Raw genomic sequence first — 24,396 nt, forward strand, 5'->3', positions numbered from 1 at the left:
GGACGCCTGCCCGTTAGATAAGAGGGTTCCTCAACCGGTGAAGGATTTCGTGTGTTATTGTAGCCGACGGGACAAGCCGGCTCAAGTTAATATATCGAGTTTTTTATCGAGTCTTTCAAGCCGACTCGAGCTAATGTATCAAGTCTTTTATCGAGTCTTTTCAAGCTCGACTCTCCATGAGCCGGGGAGGCTCGAGCCTAAATCAACATATCATGGGTCGGCTCGAAATATAGACCAATCCCAGCTCTAGCCGGCTCATGGACCACACTAGCAGTGCCACTGCGAGCAAGCAAGTCCTGAGCTCACCGTCTCTCGGGGTTTTTGCGCCTGCTGGTTACGTACCTTCAAGTTACGGCTGGAACTGTGTTTTTTATATGCCTCAAATAAAATTTACCAAATCTTTAGGCGAGCCGTAGTTTTATAAAGAGCTCTTCAGTATATAAATCATTTTTAAGGGTGCTTTCAGCCTTATTTCATGATCATCCTTAAATTACGCTTATCGGGGCCTTATGCCGAATTTTCTTGGCGAAGATATAGGCGAGTGATATTCCATGATTCCCTGCTCTCCAGCGGTCTGTTTTAACTCTAGTACTCCGCACCCCCGGGAGTGACACGGCATGAAGTCCGTGTCACAAAACTACATGTATCCTACAATCGACGAATGCCCATTATCACTAATGTAGCGATGGTGTTACTTTGGGCAGAAAAAAAAAAAAAAAAAAAAAAGAGAGAATAAGAAATACTGAGGGACAAAAGACTTATGTGATTAGTATCATCCCTCAAGAGCGTCGCTACCATGTTGGGCATTCTAATCAGTGCTTCCACCCCGGGTTGAACCGGTGGTGTCATGCAACGTAATCGAGGCTATTACCCCTCGACCACGCCACGGTGCTGTGAAAGTGTCTCGGGTCGAATATGAACGGCTGGACAACTACATAGAGCTAATGTGGTCAAGGAGGGGGCACTCGAAGCAACTCTGGATGTTTGAGAGTACAGGATGTACCCTCGAGGTGCCTCGTTCTCGTTGATCGCTCTCCTTGTCCACCCCTCGATATCCGACACAGTACTGTCATCGAGATGTCTCGAGGAACCTCGAGGGCGATAAAGACATTAATTCTTTAATATATAAATATTTTTTAAGTCTTATTTCATGATAATCCTTAAATTACGCTTATTGGGGCCTTATTATGCCGAATAATTCTCTTGGCGAAGAGGCGAGTGATATCCTGAGATTTCTTGCTCTCCAGCGGCGTGTTTTACTCCGCACCCCCGGGAGTGACGCGGCATGAAGTCTGTGTTACAAAGCTACATGTATCCTACAATCGACGAATGCCCATTATCACTAATGTAGCGGTGGTGTTACTTTGGGCAAAAAAAAAAAAAAAGAGAGAAGAAATACTGAGGGACAAAAGACTTATGTGATTAGTATCATCCCTCAAGAGCGTCGCTACCATGTTGGGCTTTCTAATCAGTGCTTCCACCCCGGGTTGAACCGGTGGTGTCATGCAACGTAATCGAGGCTATTACCCCTCGACCACGCCACGGTGCTGTTGAAGTGGCTCGGATCGTATATGAACGGCTGGGTAACTAAGGTGGTCAAGGAGGACGCTCGAAGCAACTTAGAACTCTGGATCCTTGAGAGTACAAGATGTGTTCTCGAGGTGCCTCGTTCTCGTTGATCGCTCTCCCTGCCCACATCTCAATATCCGGCACAGTACTGTCATCGAGATGCCTCGAGGAACTAGTGTGGTCCACGAGACGAGCCGGCTCGAGGACTCGGCTTGAGCCAATAGCTCAAGCCTCACAAGTTGAGAAGATCACAAGCCCAAGCTGGCTCGAGTCCATTTGAAATACAGCTTGAGCCGGCTTGAGACGTTGATGCATGATTTTATATATATGCTAAGATTTCATAGGTTTTGCCCGTCCTTATCTATACTTGCCCACCCTAATATCAAAAAATGATGTACTTAATTGAGGCAATAACGGCTTAGCTAGAGGAGATGATCAGAGAGTTCGATATTAGCTGATCTATAGGAGAGAACACTGGTAACAGTTGTAGGCATAGTCAAAAACAAATTACCAGCTCGAGACAAGCTTGAGGACTTGAGCTTTTCGCAGGCCGGACAAACCTTTCCCTTTCTACCTCAAGCCGGCTCGAGCCATTCCCAAGGCTCGACTTGAGCCGGCTCGTGGACCACACTACGAGGAACCTCGAGGACGATAAAGACTCAGGAGTGATTCCGGGAGAGCAAAAAGCGGTACCTTTTCTTGAAGATAAAAATCGTATTCTACCGCCGACCTCGTATTAGTCGGGCGTATTAACTATACACTTTTTTTAGGCAAGAATTTTCCTTGGAAGTCTTCGAGGCAAGGACACAAGGACACAAGGACGTCGTTCCCGTAGACTAGGTCTTATACTCGATCATCATCATCACCGTCACCGTCACAGTTTGTCTGCTTGATAAGGGAGGGTTCCTCTGCCGGTGCAAAAACATCTGAAGCTTCAATTTAGCCTCGTTCCCAACCTATGCACCGCGTCCACAGTCTGGTGTAATAAGTGATTCCCCGAGTGACTCAGACGGCTCTCGGAAAATTTAGGGGTTTGGAGCCATTCGCAGACCCCAAAATACTTCTGTATGGCACATTCGCAAAGATTTAGGGTTTAGAAAACCTCCGCTCGCGTCCGAGTTTTGCGCTAGTTCGGGGCGTGCTAAGTCCATACAAAATACTGTAGAAGCTCTGTACGGGCAGGATGTACTCAAACCTGCGTACTTCACCTCCGATTTTGGCGCAGAAACGCCCTGTAGTTCGTCTGTAGAGTCGATTAGTACATAGTTTCCTACTCTAGCAGAGTTTCTTCCACCATACATCTCTCGAACACCCCCCCAGTACGAGAGCCCTGACGATGATAAGTACGTTCTCCGAGAATATAAGTTACCAAACGAAAAATCCTATTACACCGGGCTGTACCAGTATTAGCACATTCTGGGTATGTACGAGACGGGCTTCTAGTGTGTACAGGCAGGCCCTGCCTCCTCCGTCTCTCGGGATTCTTACCTGCTCGTTAATCTCTTGGCAACAAAAGCGAGTGATATTCCATGATTTACCTCCAGCGGCCCATCCAATTCTACGTTTTCTCACTCAAACGTAACGCGGCACATAACCCGTCTCGCTACCTCCCCTATTCCATAATGCTTTAGTTTTTAGTGATGGCGCGCTTGCTAGATGAAAAAAAAAAGGAAGAAATATACTGAGTGACAAAAGACTTATGTGATTAGTATCATCCCTCAAGAGCGTCGCTACCATGTTGGGCATTCTAACCAGTGCTTCCACCCCGGGTTGAACCGGTGGTGTCATGCAACGTAGTCGAGGCTTTTACCCCTCGACCACGCCACGGTGCTGTGAAAGTACCTCGAGTCGTATATGAACGGCTGGGTAACTAAGGCTGAGCTAAAGTGGTCAAGGAGGACGCTCGAAGCAACTCTGGATGTTTGAGAGTACAAGATGTGCCCTTGAGGCCGTGCCTCGCTTTCGTCGATCTCTCCCGTTGTCTACCCCTCGATGCCCGACACAGTACTGTCATCGGGATGCCTCGAGGAACCTCGAGGGCGATAAAGTCTCAAGAGTGATTCCGGCAGAGCAAAAAGCGGTACTTTTTCTTGAAAATAAAAAGTGTATTCCTCATCTCAATCGGGAATATTCACTGTAAAATACTTTCTTAGGCAAGAAGTGTCCTTGGAAGTCCTCGAGACAAGGACACAAGAACGCTCGTTCCTAGACTATGCACCTTGTGCACTGTGTGCACAGTCTGGTGTAATAAGCGATTCTTCGAGCGACTCGGAGGGCTCTCGGAGAGATGAGGAGTTTAGAGCCATTTGCAGACCCCGAAATACTTGGTTCTGTATGGCACATTCGAAAACATTTAAAGTTTAGAAAACCTCCGCTCGCGTCTGAGCTTTGCGCTAGCTCGGAGCGTGTTGGGTCCATACAAAATATGGTAGAAGATCTAGAAGCTCTGTATGGGTAGGATTTCAAATCTGCGTTCTTCACCTCCGATTTTTGCGCAGAAACATCATGTAGTTCGTCTTGGCGGCCCGTCTTCCTGTGATAAATTGAGGCTTCCGTGTGACAAAAAGATGGTACTTGTAGAGTCGATACTAATCCTACTATAGTAGAGTTCCTTCCACCATACGAGAGCCCTGACGATGATAAGTATTTTTGAGAAAATAAGCCACCAAACGAAATGATCCTATTACACCGGACTGTACCAGTATTGGCACATTCTGGAAAGTATGTATGAGACTGGCTTCTAGTGTGTGCAGGCAGGTCCTGCGCCCTCCTTCTCGGGATTCTTACCTGCTCGTTAATCTCTTGGCAACAAAAGCGAGTGATATCCCATGACTTACCCTTCAGCGGCACATCCAATTCTACGTTTTTTTAACCTCAAACGTAACACGGCATAGCCCGTCTCGCCAAACCTACCCCCCCATTCCATAACCCCTCACCTTTTAGCGACGGCGTGCTTGCTAGAGGAAAAAAAAGAAGAAATACTGAACGACAAAAGACTTACGTGATTAGTATCATCCCTCAAGAGCGTCGCTACCATGTTGGGCATTCTAACCAGTGCTTCCACCCCGGGTTGAACCGGTGGTGTCATGCAACGTAGTCGAGGCTATTACCCCTCGACCACGCCACGGTGCTGTTGAAGTGGCTCGGATCGTATATAGCCGCTTGGACAACTGCACAGAGCCCCCAGGACGGGCCGTTCAGATGCTTCACCAACCAGCACCCCGCCGACACGCACCGGTCATCATGTTAGATGGAGGTATAGTCTACCCAGCATATCCAGCAGCCAGCCTGTAGGAACAACTCCACAGAATGACTAGAAGGACGACTGTGTAGATATGGGACTACCAGGAACGATGACCATCACATATCACGCAGCTGGACCTCCCCAAAGGGAAATCATGCCAGTGTAAATTCTTCGCCTTTTACCCTTCATTTTCTTCCTCCGCATCTTGAGGAGGCGCTTTACGGACACACCTTTTGGTGCTTGAGTTCGCAGGTCCCATCTACGTGAATCTACCTCCAGCCCAGCCCGCACGTGCTACTAACACGCATTGACCCCTCCCCCTCCCCCACCCCGTCTTGCGCACCTACGTCGGTCAGTACCATCTCGACCGCATATATTGACAACACAATGTCGATCGGCGTTACATTGGTGGGCAATTCACACACCACGAAGATCCGTCAATTGGGCTGTTTTCTCTATCTGTAGAAGACCACCAAAAGCCTCCCCCCCCCAGTCCCCTCCAAACTCTGGATCGTCATGCTCATAATCTGGTGCTTGCCATCTCTGCTCTCTCATAAGATACGACCGACTGTGAAGACATAGGCGTCAGTTGACCTCTGTTTCTCTAGACTTAGAGGCACGAACATACACACACACACACGAGAGACTGCCGACTTCCAGCAACGTTCAAGAGAATTCATCCCTCTCTCCTGCGGACTAAAAGATCACCCTGAAAGTACCACGCCGTCTCGAGTCCTCGCCTGCGGCCAGAACTCGAGACTGATGCAGATTGAAGGAGAGAGGTCTCAGTGTTGAGGTTGTGGTTGGTGCTTGGCTGGTGGACCCTGTGAAAGGAGCGGTTATGTAGGTTCTTGGTGGTGTAACGAGGAGCCGCACACGGAAAATTCAGCGCGAGTGATAGCCCATGATGCGATTCGAATCACACCACACCACAACACAACGCAACGTCAGATATCTCTCGATACAAAAACACTCCATGGTACGAAACACTCGCAAGGAGAAGTGGTGTCTCAAACACCCTCGTGTGTTCGTAACTGCATGTATCTCTAGCTACGCCATTCCCACAAACCCAATTCCCTGCTTGCACGCAAAGACTAACAAACAACAAGGCCAAACTACAAGGTATCACTTACTCCCCCATCGCCCGCTTCCTCTCCTCCTCCAGCGCGGCCCTCTTCCTCCTCCTCTCCTCCAGCTCCTTCTCCGCCTTATCCACCACACTATCAATCTCGCCCTCCTGCTCCTCCTCCCCCTTCCCCCCCTCCTCCTTCTCCCGCTCCTCCTCCCTCCTCATCACCAACCTCAGCTCCCTCTCCTCCCTCTCCACCACCTCCCTCTCCACATCCTCCCCGAGGATATCCCTCAGCACCATCCCCGTCACATACCGATACCTCAAGTGCCCCTCCACCACATGCCCCATATTCACATTCTCCACCCCCCTCACCCCAACCCTCTGCAGCCCCGCCACCCCAAGCTGGATACTACTCGTGCGGTACAGAAACGCCAAGATATAGTCGCTCTCCGAATACACATTCACGCACCTTCCCGCCACCACACTCCTAATCCGCCGCCACTCATCCACATCCGCCGGCACCGGCGCCCCCATAACCACCACATTCTCCACCAGCCCGAACATCCCGCGCTCCGCCAGGCTCAGCAAACAACTATAGATCACCCGCGCGCCCAGCGAGAATCCGACCAGCGTGACCGGCCGCTCCCCCTGCGCGCGGTTCACGATCGCATCCGCGAGCACCCTCCCCGCCTTCTCACTGCGGTGCTTCGCGATCGAGAACGGATTATCGACGACGCGCGCAATCTTCAGGATGGTCACCGGCCACATGACGGCGCCCCACAGCGCCGCAAACACCGTACGCTTGATGATCTCTGACTTGACATAGCCCCACGCATAGCTCTTCAGGATGGTCTGCAGCGACGACCCCAGGTCCAGCAGCGCATCCATCTCCCAGCGGAGCGCATACACGTCCGCGTTACCATTGAGGCAGCCCCACGGCGCCGTGACCTCTTCCGGCACCGTGAGCCACCCCGAGATGCCTATCGTGACGCGGAGACGCTCGGCCCGCGCCTTGACGGGGATGAAGGCGAAGTCCCGCACGGCCGCTGCGTAGCGCTCCATCATCTCGCCCGTCATCTTCCCGCCATACGCGCCGAACAGCGTGCCCACGATTGCGCCGCTCGATGCCATCGCGCCGAGATAGCCCGCCGCGACAGTGCCGCCGAGGCCGATGCCGCCCATGACGCTGCCGACGCCGGCGGCGACAAGGGGCGCGGCGAGGCCGCCGGTCACGCCGATTGCGACGGCGCCGGCGACGGATGCGAGGCCGACCTTCCACCACTTGCCGGAGCGGGCGGAGTCGGAGCGGGCCTTCGACTCTTGGTCGGCGGACATGTGCGCGGCGTTGACGAGGACGCTGGCGGTCTGGGTTTCTTGCGCGATGAGGGACTGGGCGGGGACGTTGAGGGATGATGCGGTGATGAGGAGGAGGACGCGCGAGCGGGCGTCGTAGCGCTCGAGGGAAAGGAGGAGCAGGAGTAGGGCGTGGAGCACCATGGGTGGGTAGTCGGGTGGGAGGCTCGACGTGAGTGGTGTGGGGATCGGCGCGTAGATCTCTGGTAGGGCTGGCGGCGGCGGCGCCTCCGACGCTGTTGTGGACGCGCGCCGGAGGAGGCGGGTCTGTTCGGGGGGCGCGAGGTCGGAGTGGACGGCTTCGCTGATACGCTGCAGCACGGCGGAGGACCAGGTGTCGAAGGAGGTCAACGCGGTCTTCTTGAGCTCCATGAGGCGAACGCTTTGTTTAGCCCCCGCGCCCGGCGGCTGCTCTGCTACTGCCTTTTCAGCAGCAGCGGCGTCTTTGGCTCCCCCTTCTTCTTCTTTAGCGGCGCCTTTCGCCGCCATTGGGGGGGGCGGCTGTGGTGGTGCTGGGGCGTCGAATATCTCGGTGATGTTGCGGCGCATGCGCTCTGTTGCGGTGGCTATGAGCAGGGTGAGCTCTGCGCGCTGGTCGATTGAGAGCAGGGAGACGAGGTCGCGCTCTTTGTGGTCGTCGGAGTGGGACATTGTTGTGCTGAGTGGTGAGTGGTGAGGGGAGTGGAGTGGAGAGGAGTGGGAGGAGAGGTGGAGATGGTGGTGATGTTATCTGGATATCTCCACGCAGCAGCTGCCCGGTGATGTCATGGCGTCTGTCTGTGTTACCGCGTCTTGGAATATCACTCGGCCTTGGTAGGGATGGCGTGTACGCGGGGGTGGTAGGTTTCGTACTGGACTGGTGATCATTGACAGGGTTGAGTAGCGATAGCTGACGGTTTCGAAATCTAGAGTTGAGAGAATCTGCGGGTGCCTCGAGACTGTTCGGGAGTCTACAAGTATCTACTTATACTAACGCGCGTGCGTATACGAAGCTTGACAATAGTACTGACTAAGGAATACCCCAAACCCTCCAAGAAACGGCTGAGGAGCCAGAAAAAGTAATGAATTGCTGGAATTAACCGTCGAAACAGTACTCATAAACTACCCTCACCCAAATTAAACATGAAACGGACGGTGACGTAAGGTTGGAAGACTTGCAATAAATACCTTAGCGGGCATGAAAAATACCAAATACGAGCAAAGAGCCCTTTCAGGGCGATGCAGTCTCACAGCGATGGTTCGTGTTTCTAACGTACTTACCCATACCCAATAATACTAAAGCGCACAGTAAATGGTCGTAGAAACAAGCCTGCAATGTACATAGTCGCAATCCGAAGAACCATCCACAATCTCCTTTCTGCAGACTACGCATGATGCAACTTAATCTGCAGTTGAGCTTCAAATACGAGCACTTTCCAAAAATCAAAGTGGGCATCGAGCTTTTTCGCCCCCACCTGAATCGAATGTACTCTCTAGCCCTAATTTTAAATAGTGTGCTCCATGAGGCTGCTCAATGTGAGCAGGAATAAGTGCTTCAAGGTGCCTCTGCCTCGTACGGTCCAACCTTTGCTTGCCCGTGCAAAAAGAGGTGATGTCTCGATCTCGAGGTGCTCCAGCTACTCGGGGTAGATAATTACTACATTCGACTTATCAACATTGTAATATTTTCTTGCTGTTGAAGATAAGTATTTGATAGTTTTAGATTTTACCATCTCAAGCCAACATTAGTACTACGCTTTAGCTAGGTGATAAGAAAACTCACCTGGTCTTGTTGTGTGTTGTCTTGCTGCCTCTTGTCTTGTCTGAAGTCCCAAACCAAGTTGTCTCGTGCCCATCACTAGATGAATTAATTCATGAAGTGAATTCATCTGCATCTAGTGTAATTACCGATAGCCAAGTAGTGGCAGATATTATCTATGAACTGTACCAGCTGTACCCGTTCGGATGGCTCTGTGTGCGGCACACAGCCGTGGAGCGTGGTGTTGACACGAACTCTCCTTCTTACAAGTTAAGACAGCTCGTTTCGTACCCAACACTAGTCCAGCGGCTTATATACGACCCGAGCCACCTTCACAGCACTGTAGCGTGGTCGAGGGGTAAAAGCCTCAACCATGTTGCATGACACCACCGGTTCAACCCGGGGTGGAAGCAGTGATTAGAAAGCCCAATATGGTAGCGACGCTCTTGAGGGATGATACTAATCACATAAGTCTTTTGTCGCTCAGTATTTTTTCTCTTTTATGCTACCTTACAGCAAGCCACATGTATTACAGTGATGGTAGATGAACTTGGTATGATATGGCGGCCCGGACTACAAGTACATGACGCGCAGTACATTTATTTTGGCGAAAACTTTAAAGAGCACAGAGTATACAGTCATAAGGTATCACTCGCTCTGCTGCCATGGAACTAACGACAGATACAAGTACATGTAAAGTACGTACAGTATCAGAAATAGGGGTAAAACTGATACCGAATCAGTACGGCATTGTGCGAGAATGCCGCTTTATCCCCGTATTTTAACGAAGTATGCGGTAGTGTTACCATAGTTTTATGGCATTGCCAAAAACTACGGTATGTAGTAACCCCACCCACATTTCCGTCACTGTAGCGTGGTCCACGAGGACGAGCGTCCTTGTGTCCTTGCCTCGAGGACATGTCATCGATGACACGCAAGGACAGTGGTCCAAGAGGACAAGGAACCTCGAGGACACTATCTGTCCTTGCCTCGAGGACTTCCAAGGACAATTCTTGGCTATAATGAACAGTTAATATGCCCTAGTCGGATGAGGTTATGAATAAAATATGCCTTTTATTTTGAGAAATATCACTTTTTTGGTTTACCGGGTCGTCTTTTTTTTTATCGTCCTCGAGGACAACAGTGCCGGACTTCGAGGACAGACAAGGACAGACTCAGGTCAGCGAGGACGAGGCACCCCGAGGACACGCCCAAACCTCGCCTCGAGCGTTCTCGTGGACCACACTGAACTTGTCTCGTGCCCATCACTAGATGAATTCATGGACATCTAGTGTATGTAATTACCGATAGCCAGATACTAGCAGATGGAATCTGTGAACGGTACCAGCTGTACCCGTTCGGATGTCTCTGTGTGCAACACCCAGTCGTGCAGCGTGGTGTTGGGAGTGAACTCTCCTTCTTACGAGCCTTCATGCCACAAGCTGAGACAGCTCGTTTGTGTCTAATAATAGTCCAGCGGCTTAAATGTGACCCGAGCCACTTTCACAGCATCGTGGCGTGGTCGAGGGGTAATAGCCTCTACTACGTTGCATGACACCACCGGTTCAACCCGGGGTGGAAGCACTGGTTAGAAAGCCCAACATGGTAGCGACGCTCTTGAGGGATGATACTAATCACGTAAGTCTTTTGTCGCTCAGTATTTTTTTCTTTTTTGTGCTACTTTACGTCAAACCACATGTATTATAGTGATGGTAGATAATTTTGGCGGCGCGGACTACGGGTACATGACGCGCAGTATATTCATCCCGGCGAAAACTTTAAAGAGCACAGAGTATACAGTCATAAGATATCACTCGCTCTGCTGCCAAGGAACTAACGACAGATACAAGAACCTCAACAGACAGTGGGTGTAGGACACACTAGAATTAAGAGCTCGATCTCTCTTACAATGAAAAATACTTCTTTACCTCGGAGCCAAACACCTCGCCAGTCCGCTGCCTGACACTGCTACAGCGCGAGCACCGGAAGTATCGCTAGCAATCTTGTTGATCAACTAAACGGCAGTGATGGTGTAGTGGTTCTGTGCAGATTTCTTCGGGTGCCCTCCTGGAAAGGGGATAAATGTCCCGTGAGGCTGAGACCTACATAGTGAGGAGTCGAGTTCGTGCCTCCCCGAGTGTGTAGCACTCGACTCCATTCAGCGGGAAAGGGAAAGTGGAAGGGTGTGTTTGGGTTCGGGTGGTTTGGGTGCGCTGGTATTTGGAGGTGGTGGTGGCGGTACACGTGATAAAACTCCTGGACTGTATTGTAACTTCCGGAACTTTTGTATCCACCAAGTGGTCCTCTAGCTCTGGGAGGGGACGGTGAGGTGGGCGAGGACGACATCTTGGCGTGAGGGTTAGGCTTTCTATCGTCAAAGTACTTGCGTACCCGCCCCCTGTTTCCCGTCCCCGTTTCTTCATAAAGGACCAGGTATAAAAAGTTCCGGAACCAGACTAGCTGCATCCGTCCGGGTGGCTATGTGTGCAGCACAGAGCTATCCAGCGGCTTATATATGACCCGAGTTCTATTGACAGCATCGTGGCGTGGTTGAGGGGTAATAGCCTCAGCTACGTTGCATGACACCACCGGTTCAACCCGGGGTGGAAGCACTGGTTAGAATGCCCAATATGGTAGCGACGCTCTTGAGGGATGATACTAATCATGTAAGTCTTTTGTCGCTCAGTGTTTCTTCTTTTTTGTGCTACCTTACATCAAACCACATGTATAACAGTGATGGTAGATAATTTTGGCGGCGCGGACTACAAGTACATGACGCGCAGTACATTCATTTTGGCGAAAACCTTGAAGTGCACATAGTATATACGGTCATAAGATATCACTCGCTCTGCTGCCAAGGAACTAACGATTGATACAAGAACCCCAACAGTCAGTGGGCGTACTAGGATCCAAGAACTACACATTAGAATTAAGAGCTCTCTTCCAACAAAAATACTTCTTTACCTCCGAGCCCTAACACCTCGCCAGTCCGCTGCCTGAGACTGCCACAGCGCGAGCACCGGAAGTATTGTGCGCTAGCGGTCTTGTTCAACTAAACGGCAGTGATGGTGTAGTCTGGTTCTAGGTTTCTTCGGGTACCCTGGAAGGGGATAAATGTCCTGTGAGGCTGAGACTTATAAGTAGTGAGGAGTCGAGTTCGTGCCTCCCCGGGCGGGTGTATTGCACTCGGCTCCATTCACCGGGAAAGGGGAAGGGAAAAGGTGTGTTTGGGTTCGGGTGGTTTGGGTGTGCTGGTATTTGGAGGTGGTGGGCGGTACACTAGGTGTTGGGCAAAGAAGGACATCTAGATGTGTTGGTGGTTGTCAGATCTAGGAGAATGAAAAGTGTAGAGTATGCTGATGCGTAACTACGTGTGTGGCCCACAGTTTTTTCTTCTTCTTGATCTTCTTCTTTCTACCCTGTTCTCTCTCGCAATTCGACCGTCCCTCCGACGCACTGTAAGCTGTAGATTTCACTGAGCTCAGGATTTAGAGACGTCAGCAGTCGCAAAGTGGATTTTGAACCGTAACTAAGGTACAGCGCCAAGTCAGCTAATTACTGTCCCTTATTTTTCAGTCGGGAGTTTGGGAATTCCGTGGATGAAGAAGGGCCGGAATACAGGGTTTAAACCCACGGCCACAGTCGACCCTCCCTCTAGGGAGTCATTCAAAACTAAATCACAAACTCTTCCAACGTCCGGCTTTGTCCTAAACCCAAAGATTAATTGCCAACCCGCATCTATTGTTGACGATTTCGTACGAGGGTGGGTCATGAAGCGACTATAACTCGACGGCCACAAAGGATATAAAGAAGATAGCTATGTGATAAGAGAGCTGAAGATTGATAGTTAATACCTCTTAGGTCTGAATCCTGATTACTGGCTTTGTGTATTAGTCTTTGGGGCAATTTCTGTTGGTTGCTATGCGAAAATCGCGAGAACCTTTGTCACCCGGCAATACATGCCCCGCCTACTTGTACTTCGGACTTTCAGCAAACCGGCGTACATGTATCCCAACCAGTATATGGGCCGAGAACTAAAAAGACGCCTAAATCAGCTCTCATCCCTCGTTCCCCACCACCTGCAGCCAGGTGTTCCTATATCTGCCTTCTGCTTCCCTTCTCACCACGTGTTGTAATGGCCCTCTCCAACACCGCTAAGCACATGGCCCTCCAACGCATGATGGGTACGCGACAAGAAGAGCCGTTGGGAAAGTCTCGTCCCGTCTCCCAACTGTTGAACCGAGTTTTGAAAATATCGAGACAGTGGACTACGTACCAGCCTTGACAAACTCTCGAGACTTTGAGGCCTGGTTCTGTCTTGCAATGCATGCACTGTCGCTTTCAGGGCCTTCCCCGCCAGATAGAAGGTCTCGGGATAGCTTGTCTTACGGCCATCACTAGATGTAGATAAAGTAACTTCATCTACATCTAGTCTGAGTGCCGATAGCCAGGTGCTGGTGGATAAAACTCTGAACTGTATTGTACCTTCTGGAACTCTTGTATCCGCCAAGTGGTCCTCTAGCTCTGGGAGGGGACGGCGAGGTGGGCGAGGACGACATCTTGGCGTGAGGGCTAGGCTTTCTATCGTCAAAGTACTTGCGCGCGCGCCCGCCCCCTGTTTCCCATCCCCGTTTCTTCATAAAGGACCAGGTATAAAAAGTTCCGGAACCAGACTAGCTGCATCCGTCCGGGTGGCTATGTGTGTAGCATAGAGCTATCCAGCGGCTTATATATGACCCGAGTTCTATTGACAGCATCGTGGCGTGGTCGAGGGGTAATAGCCTCAGCTACGTTGCATGACACCACCGGTTCAACCCGGGGTGGAAGCACTGATTAGAATGCCCAACATGGTAGCGACGCTCTTGAGGGATGATACTAATCACATAAGTCTTTTGTCCCTCAGTATTTCTTCTTCTTTTGTATCTACAGTAAGCCTCATACGTCTAGTCGTAATCCTTCAGGGAGTTTGGGGGGACTGCGTGCCGTGGAACATTTGGGTGAAACGTAGAAGAGCACATACATGGAGTATGTAATCATAGGGTATCACTCGATTAGTTGCTAGGGGGCTAACGAGAGATACCAGCAACGAAAAATATTTTTACCCCGGTTGCCCCAACACCTAGCTGCCTGACGGATGCTGGAAGTATTGATAGTACTTTCCAACGAAACGGCGGTGATTAGGCACTATGCCGGAATGAAACGTGGTTCGAGCTGGTTCAGCTGGTGGTTCAAAGTTTGTTCGGGCTACTCGAAAAGGAATAAAGACCGGCCCCAGGATTAAGGCCTAGCGAGAAACCGAGTCAGCCCCTCACAAACAGATACCACATCGACCCGATTCTCTGACTAGGATGTATTAATATTTTCCGATAATTCAGACGTGCCGATGTGGTGGCGGGTGACGAATGGGATATAATAGATTTGAGACCTCTCGCAAAATACTTAAGACAAGACCTGAAGCCTGGCAAGACAGGACGAGACAAAACTAGATCAGGTCTCGAGCCACTCATTTACCTGAACTAGCATATATGATTTTTTCTTCATCTTGTAAGCTACATAAACTCGAGAGTGTTTAATGTCGATATCTGGACGAATCCAACAACCCAAACCAAGTCGGAGACCCTTTCCTCTGCAGAGACGTACTACTTGATACAAGATCGTCTCTCAGGAAGTGTCTTGCTACAATAATGCTCACACAATCTCGATTTGAATCCACTTTAACCACATGCTCAGAAATAGGGCATGCTTCGGTGGTTGATGTTGTTACTTAATTAATCTGACTGTATTCAATGCTGGTAGGGTATCGCCTAATTTGCAGCAGTGTGTGTGGGGGTACTGTACGGCTCTTCCTGTTATCAGGATTACGTTTAGACTGCATATACGTAAGTCTGGTTTTTTTTCGAGACACAGATGAACCAGCACACCATCTTCTCCCTCCCGTCTTCTTCCCATGCAACCAGATGTACAAAACCAATCCATCAATTAACACACCCCATTTAACGACTTCCATCAGCAAATATACGCTTCCAGGAGCTTCAACATCAACAAGTGTTTTCAGCATCCATTGAAATCCTTCCGAAGCTCCTGGTTTTTAGTTACTGTGAGAAAGTCCTTCATTTCCATCCTTTTTTCTCCTTCATTGACCTGTGCCCGCTTTTGTTCCTTCTTTTTCATCCTATCTCTCTCTCTATATCTTCTCTTCCTCCTACGCCTCTTTACTATAATAGTTCACTTCAGCAGAAATGATGTATAAGAACTCCTACTTGTCATTTACCCAGGTTCGTCACACAGCTTTTGCTAGATTTTTATATTTTTTTCAAGGAGAGATTATCTGTCGAAGACAAACACTTACAAAGCGACTTGTCGCTCTCTCTGATAGGGACTTTCGGGTTTTGGGTGTTCCTGTTAGCGGTGGTGTCACGTTGGGGATTTATTTTCTTACTGACCATGGGGTTTACAGAATTAGCAGCGAGTTTATAAGCTTTAGTGATCTGTGTACCCTCAGACCGAGAGAGGAATTTGAAATTATCACTAACCAGTCAAGTAGGCCTCAAAACTATGAGCACTGGGCCCCTCACACTACTCAAACTCACAAAGCATCACCTTTCTTGTCGATGTAGGACAAATAACCATACCTATGACTGAGCCTTACAGAAAGCTGAGAGATGAGAAAGCATTCGATACTGATATTGATATTAACATTATTATATTATAATATATTGCAAGAATAGTATACAAATCCATACTAAAAGAGACAGGCCCAATATCGTTTCTACAGCTGCCGCACCCACAGAAACAATATTTCTTTCCCTTCCCGCTCCAAAATCCACAGGAGCTTCGCCAATTGCAGTCCCCCTTCACCTAAAAAGATCCGAAGGGATTTGGCAAGCGTTAGATATGATCTGCTGGAGGAACCACAGAATCCACAGTAGCTTCGCCAATTGCATCCTCTCAAAGGATAAGAAGGTATTCGGCGAGAGTTAGATACGATTTGCTAGAGGAACTGCAGAATCCACAGTAGCTTCGCCAACTATACTCTCCTGAATATAAGGAGGTATTTGCGGAGTAATGAATGAGGAACACTGGAGGGACTGACGAATCCACAGTGGCTTCGCCAATTGCAGCTAGCTCCATATGCAGCGGTGTTTAATCGTGTTATTTTGGCCATGTTCGTACGAAGGCATGTGTACACTCCCGACGATAAGGAGGAATCCTCCGAGATCACCGAATAGGGTCTGCTGAAGGAGCTCCACAATCCACAGGAGCTTCGCCAATTGCAATTCGCTCAATGTGTAGTGATGCTAGATCATGCAGTCCTTCTGGTGAGCGTTTTATCATGGAACCTAATGTTATGGATAAAGAGATGACTCCTTCGGTATCTTTCCTGGGGATCAAGGGCCCGTCGAAGGATTCCTTCATATGTGTGAGATAATGCTGTCTTCTGACCAAGGCCTCGATAGGCATAGAGGGGGATCTTCAGTGGTCCGGCATATTGGGACGAAGATGCCATTTTCCTGGGTGTTCTAGATTATGGGCAGGCCTTGATGAACAGCGACCCTGATCAATACAGTATCCTAGTCAAATGGATATGTCAGCTCCATGGTCTTCTCAGAAATTCTGGTTCCACCCACATACGATATCGACATAAAGTTGATAATTAAGAAAAGAAATATATTACCTTCATTACCCTCCTCTCAAACAACCTGGGAGAGTAGCCAGATCTTTTGGAAATCCAAAGACCAGGTGGCTGTACCTTGTCGATCATTGCGTCCACCCACAGGATAATCCTTGACTTCAATGCCCCATTTCGAAAGCACTTGGAAGGGCAACCAGATCTTTTGAACGTCCAAAGACCGGGCGGCTGTACCTTGTCGAGCACTGCGGCCACCCACAGGATCATCCTTGACTTCAATACCCCCTTCAAAAGTACTTGGGAGGGCAACAAGATCTTTTGAATGTCCAAAGACCGAGTGGCTGTATCTTGTGGAGTGTTTCTGCCACCAACAGAATCATCCTTGACTTCAATACCCTCTTAAACCACGCGAGAGGGCAACCAGATCTTTTGGAAGTCCAAAGACTGGTTGCACCTTGTTGAGCTTTACTTCCACCCACAGGATATATCCTTGACTTCAATATCCCCCCACAGGATATATCCTTGACTTCAATATCCCCCCAACTCCTCAAACAGGTCACTTGGTGACGTTGCTGCCCTCTTTGTTTAATCTTTCGTGGACCAGGATTGTGGCTAGCCTATTAGACAACATTGGGCAATGCTGGCAGCGGGATAGAGGTTTTCCAGTGCAGCTTTGTTCTGCGAGCGAGATTTGTGCAGGAGTTAGGTACTGCGGGCTCGATAGATGTTGAGCATAATGCCGTTTCAATGAAGTGGAGTGCGATAGCACTCCACCGTAGAGCTTGTAGGTCCGTTTCTCGATGGGTTCGTCCATGTTTCTTTTCTTCTTCGTACTAGGGCCCGGTCGTCCTGGTGTGGTGGCCGTACTCTTGGCGTGGGTGTCATATCTTCGGGAGACTGCTCTAGTGCATCGATATTATCATAATCGACCCCTCAAACCATCACTTGAGAGAGCAACCAGATCTTTTGAAAGTCTAAAGAGTGGCTGTTTGTACCTCGCTGAGTTCTGGAAAGAATTCTGGTCTCTTCACTGCAGGCTTGCAGATGTCAGTTATTGATGTGCAGAATAGAGCAAGATTGACAATGGTTAACTTACTGTTGATAGTCAGGAGTGACTTTATTGGGTGAATAGGCTGGCTAACTGGCTGTGGTCTAGAAAACTATAAAGCCTGTCCATCGAACTCAACAATATATGCCTCGTGAGCGTAACTTTGGCCTATATCCTGTATCTTAGGATCTCAATTTCCGGATACCTCAAACAGACTAGGGGAAATAACGGTGCCCAATACAAGGAGATTTGAACCCAGGACTATATTGTTGCTTAGGAAACTAATAGCGGACGGCTTAGGAAAACGAAACTGCAGAGCAAGATGAGACGGTCATTGCTAACCACCGAGCCACGTTTCTGTTAACAAACTTTATTCAAGTCTTTATGGTTTCAAAACTTACTATCTCACTCACTGCCTTTTGTATGGCCAAATCTCTAAACAGAGATGAAATATTCTAGCAGCACCTGAACCTCTTCTAGTTCAATCACAGAGCAAGACTTAATTCCTTCTGGCACTTCCCCAGAAGGATTAACCTCCTTTTGGCACTTCCCCGGAAGGATTCATTTTCTTTTGACACTTCCCCGGAAGGATTTACTTCCTTTTGGCACTTCCCGGAAGGATTCACTTCCTTTTGGCACTTCTCCAGAAAGGCGTCTGACCCTTTTGGTATGGAGTGACCGTCACCACGGACTGGACCAACAGCGATAGTTAATTCTACAGATTGCTAAAATGACCAATTCTTGGATTAGCTATATCGTTTTCACTGTGAGATGAAAGATTGACTCAAAGACTGCATGGTCTTTGATAAATAAGATGTAATGCATGTACAAGCCTGCCAGACAACGGGGATTATATTAAGAATCGATCAGAATTACCTCTAGTTATCTTGAAGCTCTTCGAGCTCTGATGTTTGATCAGGAGATGGTTTGCCCAACTACTTCCAGAAAGATAAGAGACATCCGGTTTATATTTGAGCTCTTTGAGCTCTGATGTCTCATCAGGATCGAAATGGTTGACCCAACTACTCCCAGAAAGGCCAAAGGATCGAGATCAATTGATGCTCGATAAAAAGAAGGTTTTCTGCATCTTTTAAAGATGAAAAGATGGTCCTTATCTCAACATGGTGCTTAAGATGAAGGGACTTGACGATGAAAATCTTGGAGTAAGACAAGTCTTGGAAAGGATGAATGTTGGAGCGGGATAATAAATAGAATTCTTGAGAAGCGAGGAGCTTCAAAAGTACCTATACTCCAAGAACTTTATGGAACGCAAGCTGTGTCCTGTTCGATTGCGCATGCACATGCACAGGTATAGCTTTTTAGAAAACTGCGGGCCGCCCGGAACGACCAAGACTGTTTAGGACCCCCGATTTACCAGGGTTATCTACATACGTATCCTTTGGATACATGTATATACTCGTACGCACTATAAGATTCGTGACATTTGCTAGATATAAATATCAGGGACTTAACATGCACGTGCTATGACCAGGTCGAAGACCCAATGGTCGTAAACTATGAGAAACCTGAGAGAAGTTACATGTAGTCTCGTTTCCATCCCCTATTTTTATTGTTGTCAACACCAGTTGGGCTCAACTACCACCGAATGTGTCTGGGAAGGAGGCTAGAGACCCAGTCCCATCAAAGTTGTTATGACCCCCCAAGATGAATTATTAGGACCCCCTGTTATTACAAACACTGGACAGAACTCATCCTTTCCGCAATATCATTACTACTGGTGGCTGATAAGACCCCGCCTTGGCGTACAGACCCCGCCTTGGCGTACAGACCCCGCCTTGGCGTACACCCTAATCCGGGTGGTAATTATGTATTTAGGCATCCAATATCAACCTACAGGGCGGAACGCATCTACCCGGTACAAGATTTGTTTGTTTGTATCGTAACATCAGCCCACAGCTGGCACTTTGAGTCTAGGCAGATCTAGTAATCTGGAGGGCGACAGGCCCTTCATATAAGATGCGAGGAAAGGCTTTCGTACTATAACTCCAGCTCAGAACCGAATCCTATACGCCGATCTAATCAAACCTCTGATATCTACTAGTGGTGTAGCAGAAACAGCCGCCAGCCTCTAGATCATATATCTACCGAGTGAGAGACCTTCTCCACTCGCAAAAAAAGATCATGTCGATATTCAAATGCTACATCTGCCCCAAAAGACCCAGCTTTAACACCAATCAGGCCCTTAAATACCACAGCCAACTCTCTATCAACCACTCACCGTGGCCTTACTGCAAACCCTGCTCTCGACTTTTTATCTACGAGAGCGCTCTAGAGAGTCACCTAAATGCCTACCACATACCCAAAAACCGCAACCGCTACACAATCGACTATTACGGGCAGGTCCGGCCCCTTACCACAAAAGCAGTCCCAGATGCAACTCAGTTTCACTGTTGTAACTGCGACAGAGACTTCCCTTCTGAATCGTCGCTGGACCAGCATCTTCGTGATAAAGTCCATGCCAAAAGGCCGACAGCACTGTTTGGCTTCTTCTGTAGGCCGTGCAACCGCACCTTCAAGAATGAGAATGCGCTGGAGCAGCATATGAGTTCGTTAAAGCATAACCCGTTGATCGAGGAGCTGAAATGCATTACGGGCAGTGAGTGCGCGAAGATATTCACGTCGCCGTCTGGAATGCTGCATCATCTCGAGAGCGGGACGTGTAAGTCTGGGATCAACAGACGGAAGCTCGATCAGCTCATCAAAGAGAAGGACACAGGGAGCATCATTACTTCTCAGGCCGGACTTGAGGGGCGGATACACAGTGACGACCACGATGATGATAGCAGTGATAGTGAGGGTGATTGCGGAAGTGAGATATCTTCATCGAGTTCTGGTGCCGGTGTGAGCGGCGTGCACGTTTACCCACCTACCTCGAGCACGCAAGGAGGTAGCATGGCAGTTGTTCTCCACTCCCCTGGAGGCGTCTTTACGCCAGATTTCGTTTATGGGCTTATTATTGATATGGAGGCCCTTGTTCTTACCGGGGGAGAACGGAAATGCCCTATGTGTCCTGCGGGCAGTACTCGAACATTTGATACCGCCCACGCGTTGTGGCAGCACATGAACTCGGCGGCACATGCCCCGCTGAGTTACCATTGCCCGCTAACACTTGCTGTGGGAGGTAAGGGGGTTATCAAGTCGTTTACAACGTTGAGTGGGATGACCCAGCATTTGGAGAGTGGGGCTTGTAAGGGCGGGAAGAAAACCTTTCAGAAGGCGGTGGCCTTTGTGAATCAGAAGTTGAGGGAAGTTGGGTTTGGGGAGATGAAATTGATTTCTTGAGGGGTCTGCTGTGATTATTTTTACCGAGTGGCCATGATATGAGCATGGGATTTGGGGAGAGGCCTATGACACGTCTGGGATCAAAAGGAGGTATTTATAAGGAAGGAGCTGTATGCTCTAAGATCTCTGTGTGTACTTTTGTGGTATATTTATTATCTGTTTTGGTTATTTCGATTAGAAATACGATGTTCTCTATTATTATGTAGTATAAAGTACTAATATATTTTACAAGAGGGTGGCCAGTGGGTCATGATATACGTCGTGGTAGATTGTGATTGCAGGATTAGGTGCCGCCCTAGCTCACTCATTTGCCCTCGCTCCCTTAAGTATTACTTCTCGGCCTCTGACAATTGTATGGGCGAGCGTGGTCTAATCATTCCTATCACACCGCCCACGGGTCCGAAAAATGCAGCTCTGGGGCATATTCGAGTCGCCGTTGCTTGCTCTGCACATGCTAAAGAATATAAGACCGCTATAAACACTTTTATCGGGACAACGAATACCACCGTGGTCGCACGTGTAACCACCTACAAAAGCGGTATCTGGCACGATCTCAATCAGCATATATACCCAATTCCAAGTAAATCAGCAGACATTCCCCAACCTACTCAATGCCTGCACCAACTTACGCCAAGCGGGCAAAGAGAGTCCTGCCCATCCAGCTCCCCACACCCACAAACGGCCCAAAAAGTAGGAATAAAAGCGTTGTAGTCAACACCCAGGGCCGTTTTTCACTTCACTTTCAAGCACACATGTTGTGCTCTCTTTATACCGTCAGTACCTCTCCCATGAATTGGGCAACGCTTCTCCGGTAGGTGCGTGAGCTGGCATGTCGTTAGCCCCAGAGAACTACACGAGGATAGTTCAGCGCAGTATCTCATTGGCCCTTACAGCCATACTATAGAGACGAGTTAAAGATGAGGCTCCTCAATGTTTGCTTCCCGGGATCAATTAGCTGAAGGGGATGTCAAACCACACAAGCATGCATCATGCCAAGGCCACGCCAAGTTACCTTGCCAAGGCCATTCCTAAACCGGGATATTAATATTTTAGTAATCCTGGTCACGGCCGGCGTAGCGCTCAGAACAGGTGGACTGAAGCGGAGCTTTGGAGTTGATGATAGCTGGGATGTGATTCATGAGGTGTCGGGTCTTGGGTTATAGCTATGTATATTCTTGCCATGGAAGAGTGTGTTGATTTGGCGGTAGAGCTTTCAGTGTTCTAGCGTTAATTAGGGTATGTAGCTGCCATAAAGCTTGAGGTGAAATATATACAATCTCTTTGGCAACGATTCTGGAGTTTCCCAGGGCTGAGTTCTTGGAGTGAGATTTCTAGGTGCGGGTTATTCGTTACTACACTGATAATGGTACGTACGCAGTCTCGTCTCAGGTCTATCCAGAACCAGAACCAGAACAGCAATTGCTTTTTTTCACCTCAAGTATGAAACCGGCAAGACTACTCCACCAAATCTCAGCACGTCAAAAACACCCAAACTCGGAGATGATTACTATCTACAAAAACGCAAGAACACCCCCACCATCTAAACCTCCGCAAACGCCACCTCCCTCGGCAGTCTAAAGCTCACACAATAATACACCTTATTCGGGCTCACAACCCTCACATGCTCGAGCCTCACCTCGCCACTCTCAGGCCTCATCTCAAACCCCATCGCCTCACTCAGCCGCTTACATATATCCACCGGCGCCCTCTCCTGCTCCGTACTCTTATTAAAGCAGTACACATGCACCATCGGCATCTGCCTGCCCCCCTCCTCCGAAAACAGCCCCTCCAGCCCCCTATACGCGCCGCGGAACGCATCCAAAAACTCGATCGCCGTCGCCGGCAGATTCATCACATAGTGCGCAAACGCCGGCGGCACAGCCACAACCTTCGGCTCCTGCGGGGGTCCCACGGGCGCTTTCGACCGCGACCTCGGCGCCGGCGGCGGGATCACGATCGTGTTCGTCTCGGCGTTCTGCGAGCGCTCATACAGCTCCCTCGCCGAGTTCCTGATGAACTCGCGGCCGTCCCTGCAGAACGGCGTCACGAAGGCGTCGGCCTTGTTGCGCGCGATGTTCTCGACCATGCTGCGGTAGCTCTCGGGGTTCAGATCACTCGCCCAGACGACCACGCCGCGCTTTCCGGCGGGGATCGCGAACGGGCCGACGCCGGCCATGACGTCGCAGACGGCCTCGCCGGGGTTGAACTGGCGCCACACGCGCTCGTGCTCGTCGCCGAGGCGGGTGTTCCAGTAGACCTTTGCAAAGTCGAAGCGGAAGACGCAGCCGCTCTCGCTGACCTCGACGGTTGTGTTGGGGGTGCCGGCGAGGAGCTCCATGGGGAAGGTGCGGAACTCGGACTCGGTGCCGACGTCTTCGAGCTTGTTGATGACGGTCTTGATGCGTGGGTTCTTGTCGAGGATGACGGTGGCGATTAGGTGCTTGTAGGGCGCGTAGTGGGCGCGGAGGTTGAGGTGGGCGAGGTGGCCGGCTTGCGCGAAGGATTGGGGCACTTCGGACATGAGCGTGTCGGGGAGGATGGCGGACATGATTTCGTCTGTGTGGTGTGGGTGTTAGCTACTGCGCGGGCGGAGGTGGAAGGGGAAGGGGAGGCACGGTAGCTCCAGTCGCCGTAGTTCATCTGCAGCGTGTACGGCAGCAGCTCGATGCGCTTGCTCTCCACATACTCCCGCGTCTTCTCACCGGCCGTGGACAAATCTACCACACCACACAACTCATCAGCACCAGCACCAGCACCACAACCCACAACCCACAACCCACAACCCACAGCCCACAGCCCACACCGGGCGACAAACAACCGCCTTACCTACCATCCACCCTCACCTCCGGCCTCAACAGCAGCAGCTTCCTCACCCCGCCAGGCGCCGCCGGGTCCGCCTCTGTGATGATCGTCTTTGTCCTCGGCAGGCGCAGCACGTCCTTCGCGCACTCCTTCTGGAAGCGCGTGATGTGTTTGGCGTCGAAGATGTGGGCTGCCGCGAGCGGGATCGTTTTTGCAAAGAAGGAGCGGTCGAGCGTGCGCATTGCGCGGTTGACGGGCGGGAGGAAGACGCTCATGGCGGGGTCGGGGCTGGGGTCGGGCGAGGTGGTTGTGGTTGTGGGCGCGGACATGGTGCGGTGTGTGGGTGTGTGGGTGTGTGGGTGGGTAGGGTGGTGGGGTTGGTGGGTTGGGTTGGGTTCGTAGTGGGGCAGCTTGGATGGTAGGGAATCTTTTTTTTTTTGGGGGGGTCATGGTGTGGCGCTGGTGTGGTGTGGCGTTACCGAGTGATAATGTGTGATGCGGGGAGAAATGATCGGTGGGTAGGAAAAATGGGTGGATGGTAGGGAAATGATTGGTTTGACGGGAATTTGCACAAGTGTACCGTTTGGGTTTATGAAGTCACTGAAGTTGATAGCAAAATAGTAATTTTATTTTATTC

The 24,396-nt window shown here is 49.9% G+C and overlaps 4 protein-coding genes across 4 annotated transcripts; 1 reads left to right on the forward strand and 3 right to left on the reverse strand.

The window, feature by feature from the left end:
- Window positions 1-5,942: 5,942 nt before the first annotated feature.
- On the reverse strand, window positions 5,943-7,889 carry H6S33_002769 (uncharacterized protein; the record flags this gene model as incomplete). Its single annotated transcript, XM_044834143.1, has 1 exon — window positions 5,943-7,889. One exon carries the CDS (start codon window positions 7,887-7,889, stop codon window positions 5,943-5,945), a length of 1,947 nt encoding a protein of 648 aa, XP_044692930.1.
- Window positions 7,890-16,279: 8,390 nt separating this feature from the next.
- Window positions 16,280-16,483, reverse strand: H6S33_002770 (uncharacterized protein; the record flags this gene model as incomplete). Its single annotated transcript, XM_044834144.1, has 1 exon — window positions 16,280-16,483. The coding sequence occupies one exon, from the start codon at window positions 16,481-16,483 to the stop codon at window positions 16,280-16,282; it is 204 nt and encodes a 67-aa protein (XP_044692931.1).
- Window positions 16,484-19,796: 3,313 nt separating this feature from the next.
- H6S33_002771 (uncharacterized protein) lies at window positions 19,797-20,957 on the forward strand (the record flags this gene model as incomplete). Its single annotated transcript, XM_044834145.1, has 1 exon — window positions 19,797-20,957. One exon carries the CDS (start codon window positions 19,797-19,799, stop codon window positions 20,955-20,957), a length of 1,161 nt encoding a protein of 386 aa, XP_044692932.1.
- A 1,540-nt stretch (window positions 20,958-22,497) lies between these two features.
- On the reverse strand, window positions 22,498-24,088 carry H6S33_002772 (uncharacterized protein; the record flags this gene model as incomplete). The annotated part of the gene is made up of 3 exons (XM_044834146.1): window positions 22,498-23,513; window positions 23,573-23,674; window positions 23,788-24,088. 3 exons carry the CDS (start codon window positions 24,086-24,088, stop codon window positions 22,498-22,500), a joined length of 1,419 nt encoding a protein of 472 aa, XP_044692933.1.
- Window positions 24,089-24,396: the final 308 nt, after the last annotated feature.

The sequence above is a fragment of the Morchella sextelata genome, assembly GCF_020137385.1.
Source record: "Morchella sextelata strain SCLS chromosome Unknown scls_13, whole genome shotgun sequence".
Taxonomy (NCBI): domain Eukaryota; kingdom Fungi; phylum Ascomycota; class Pezizomycetes; order Pezizales; family Morchellaceae; genus Morchella; species Morchella sextelata.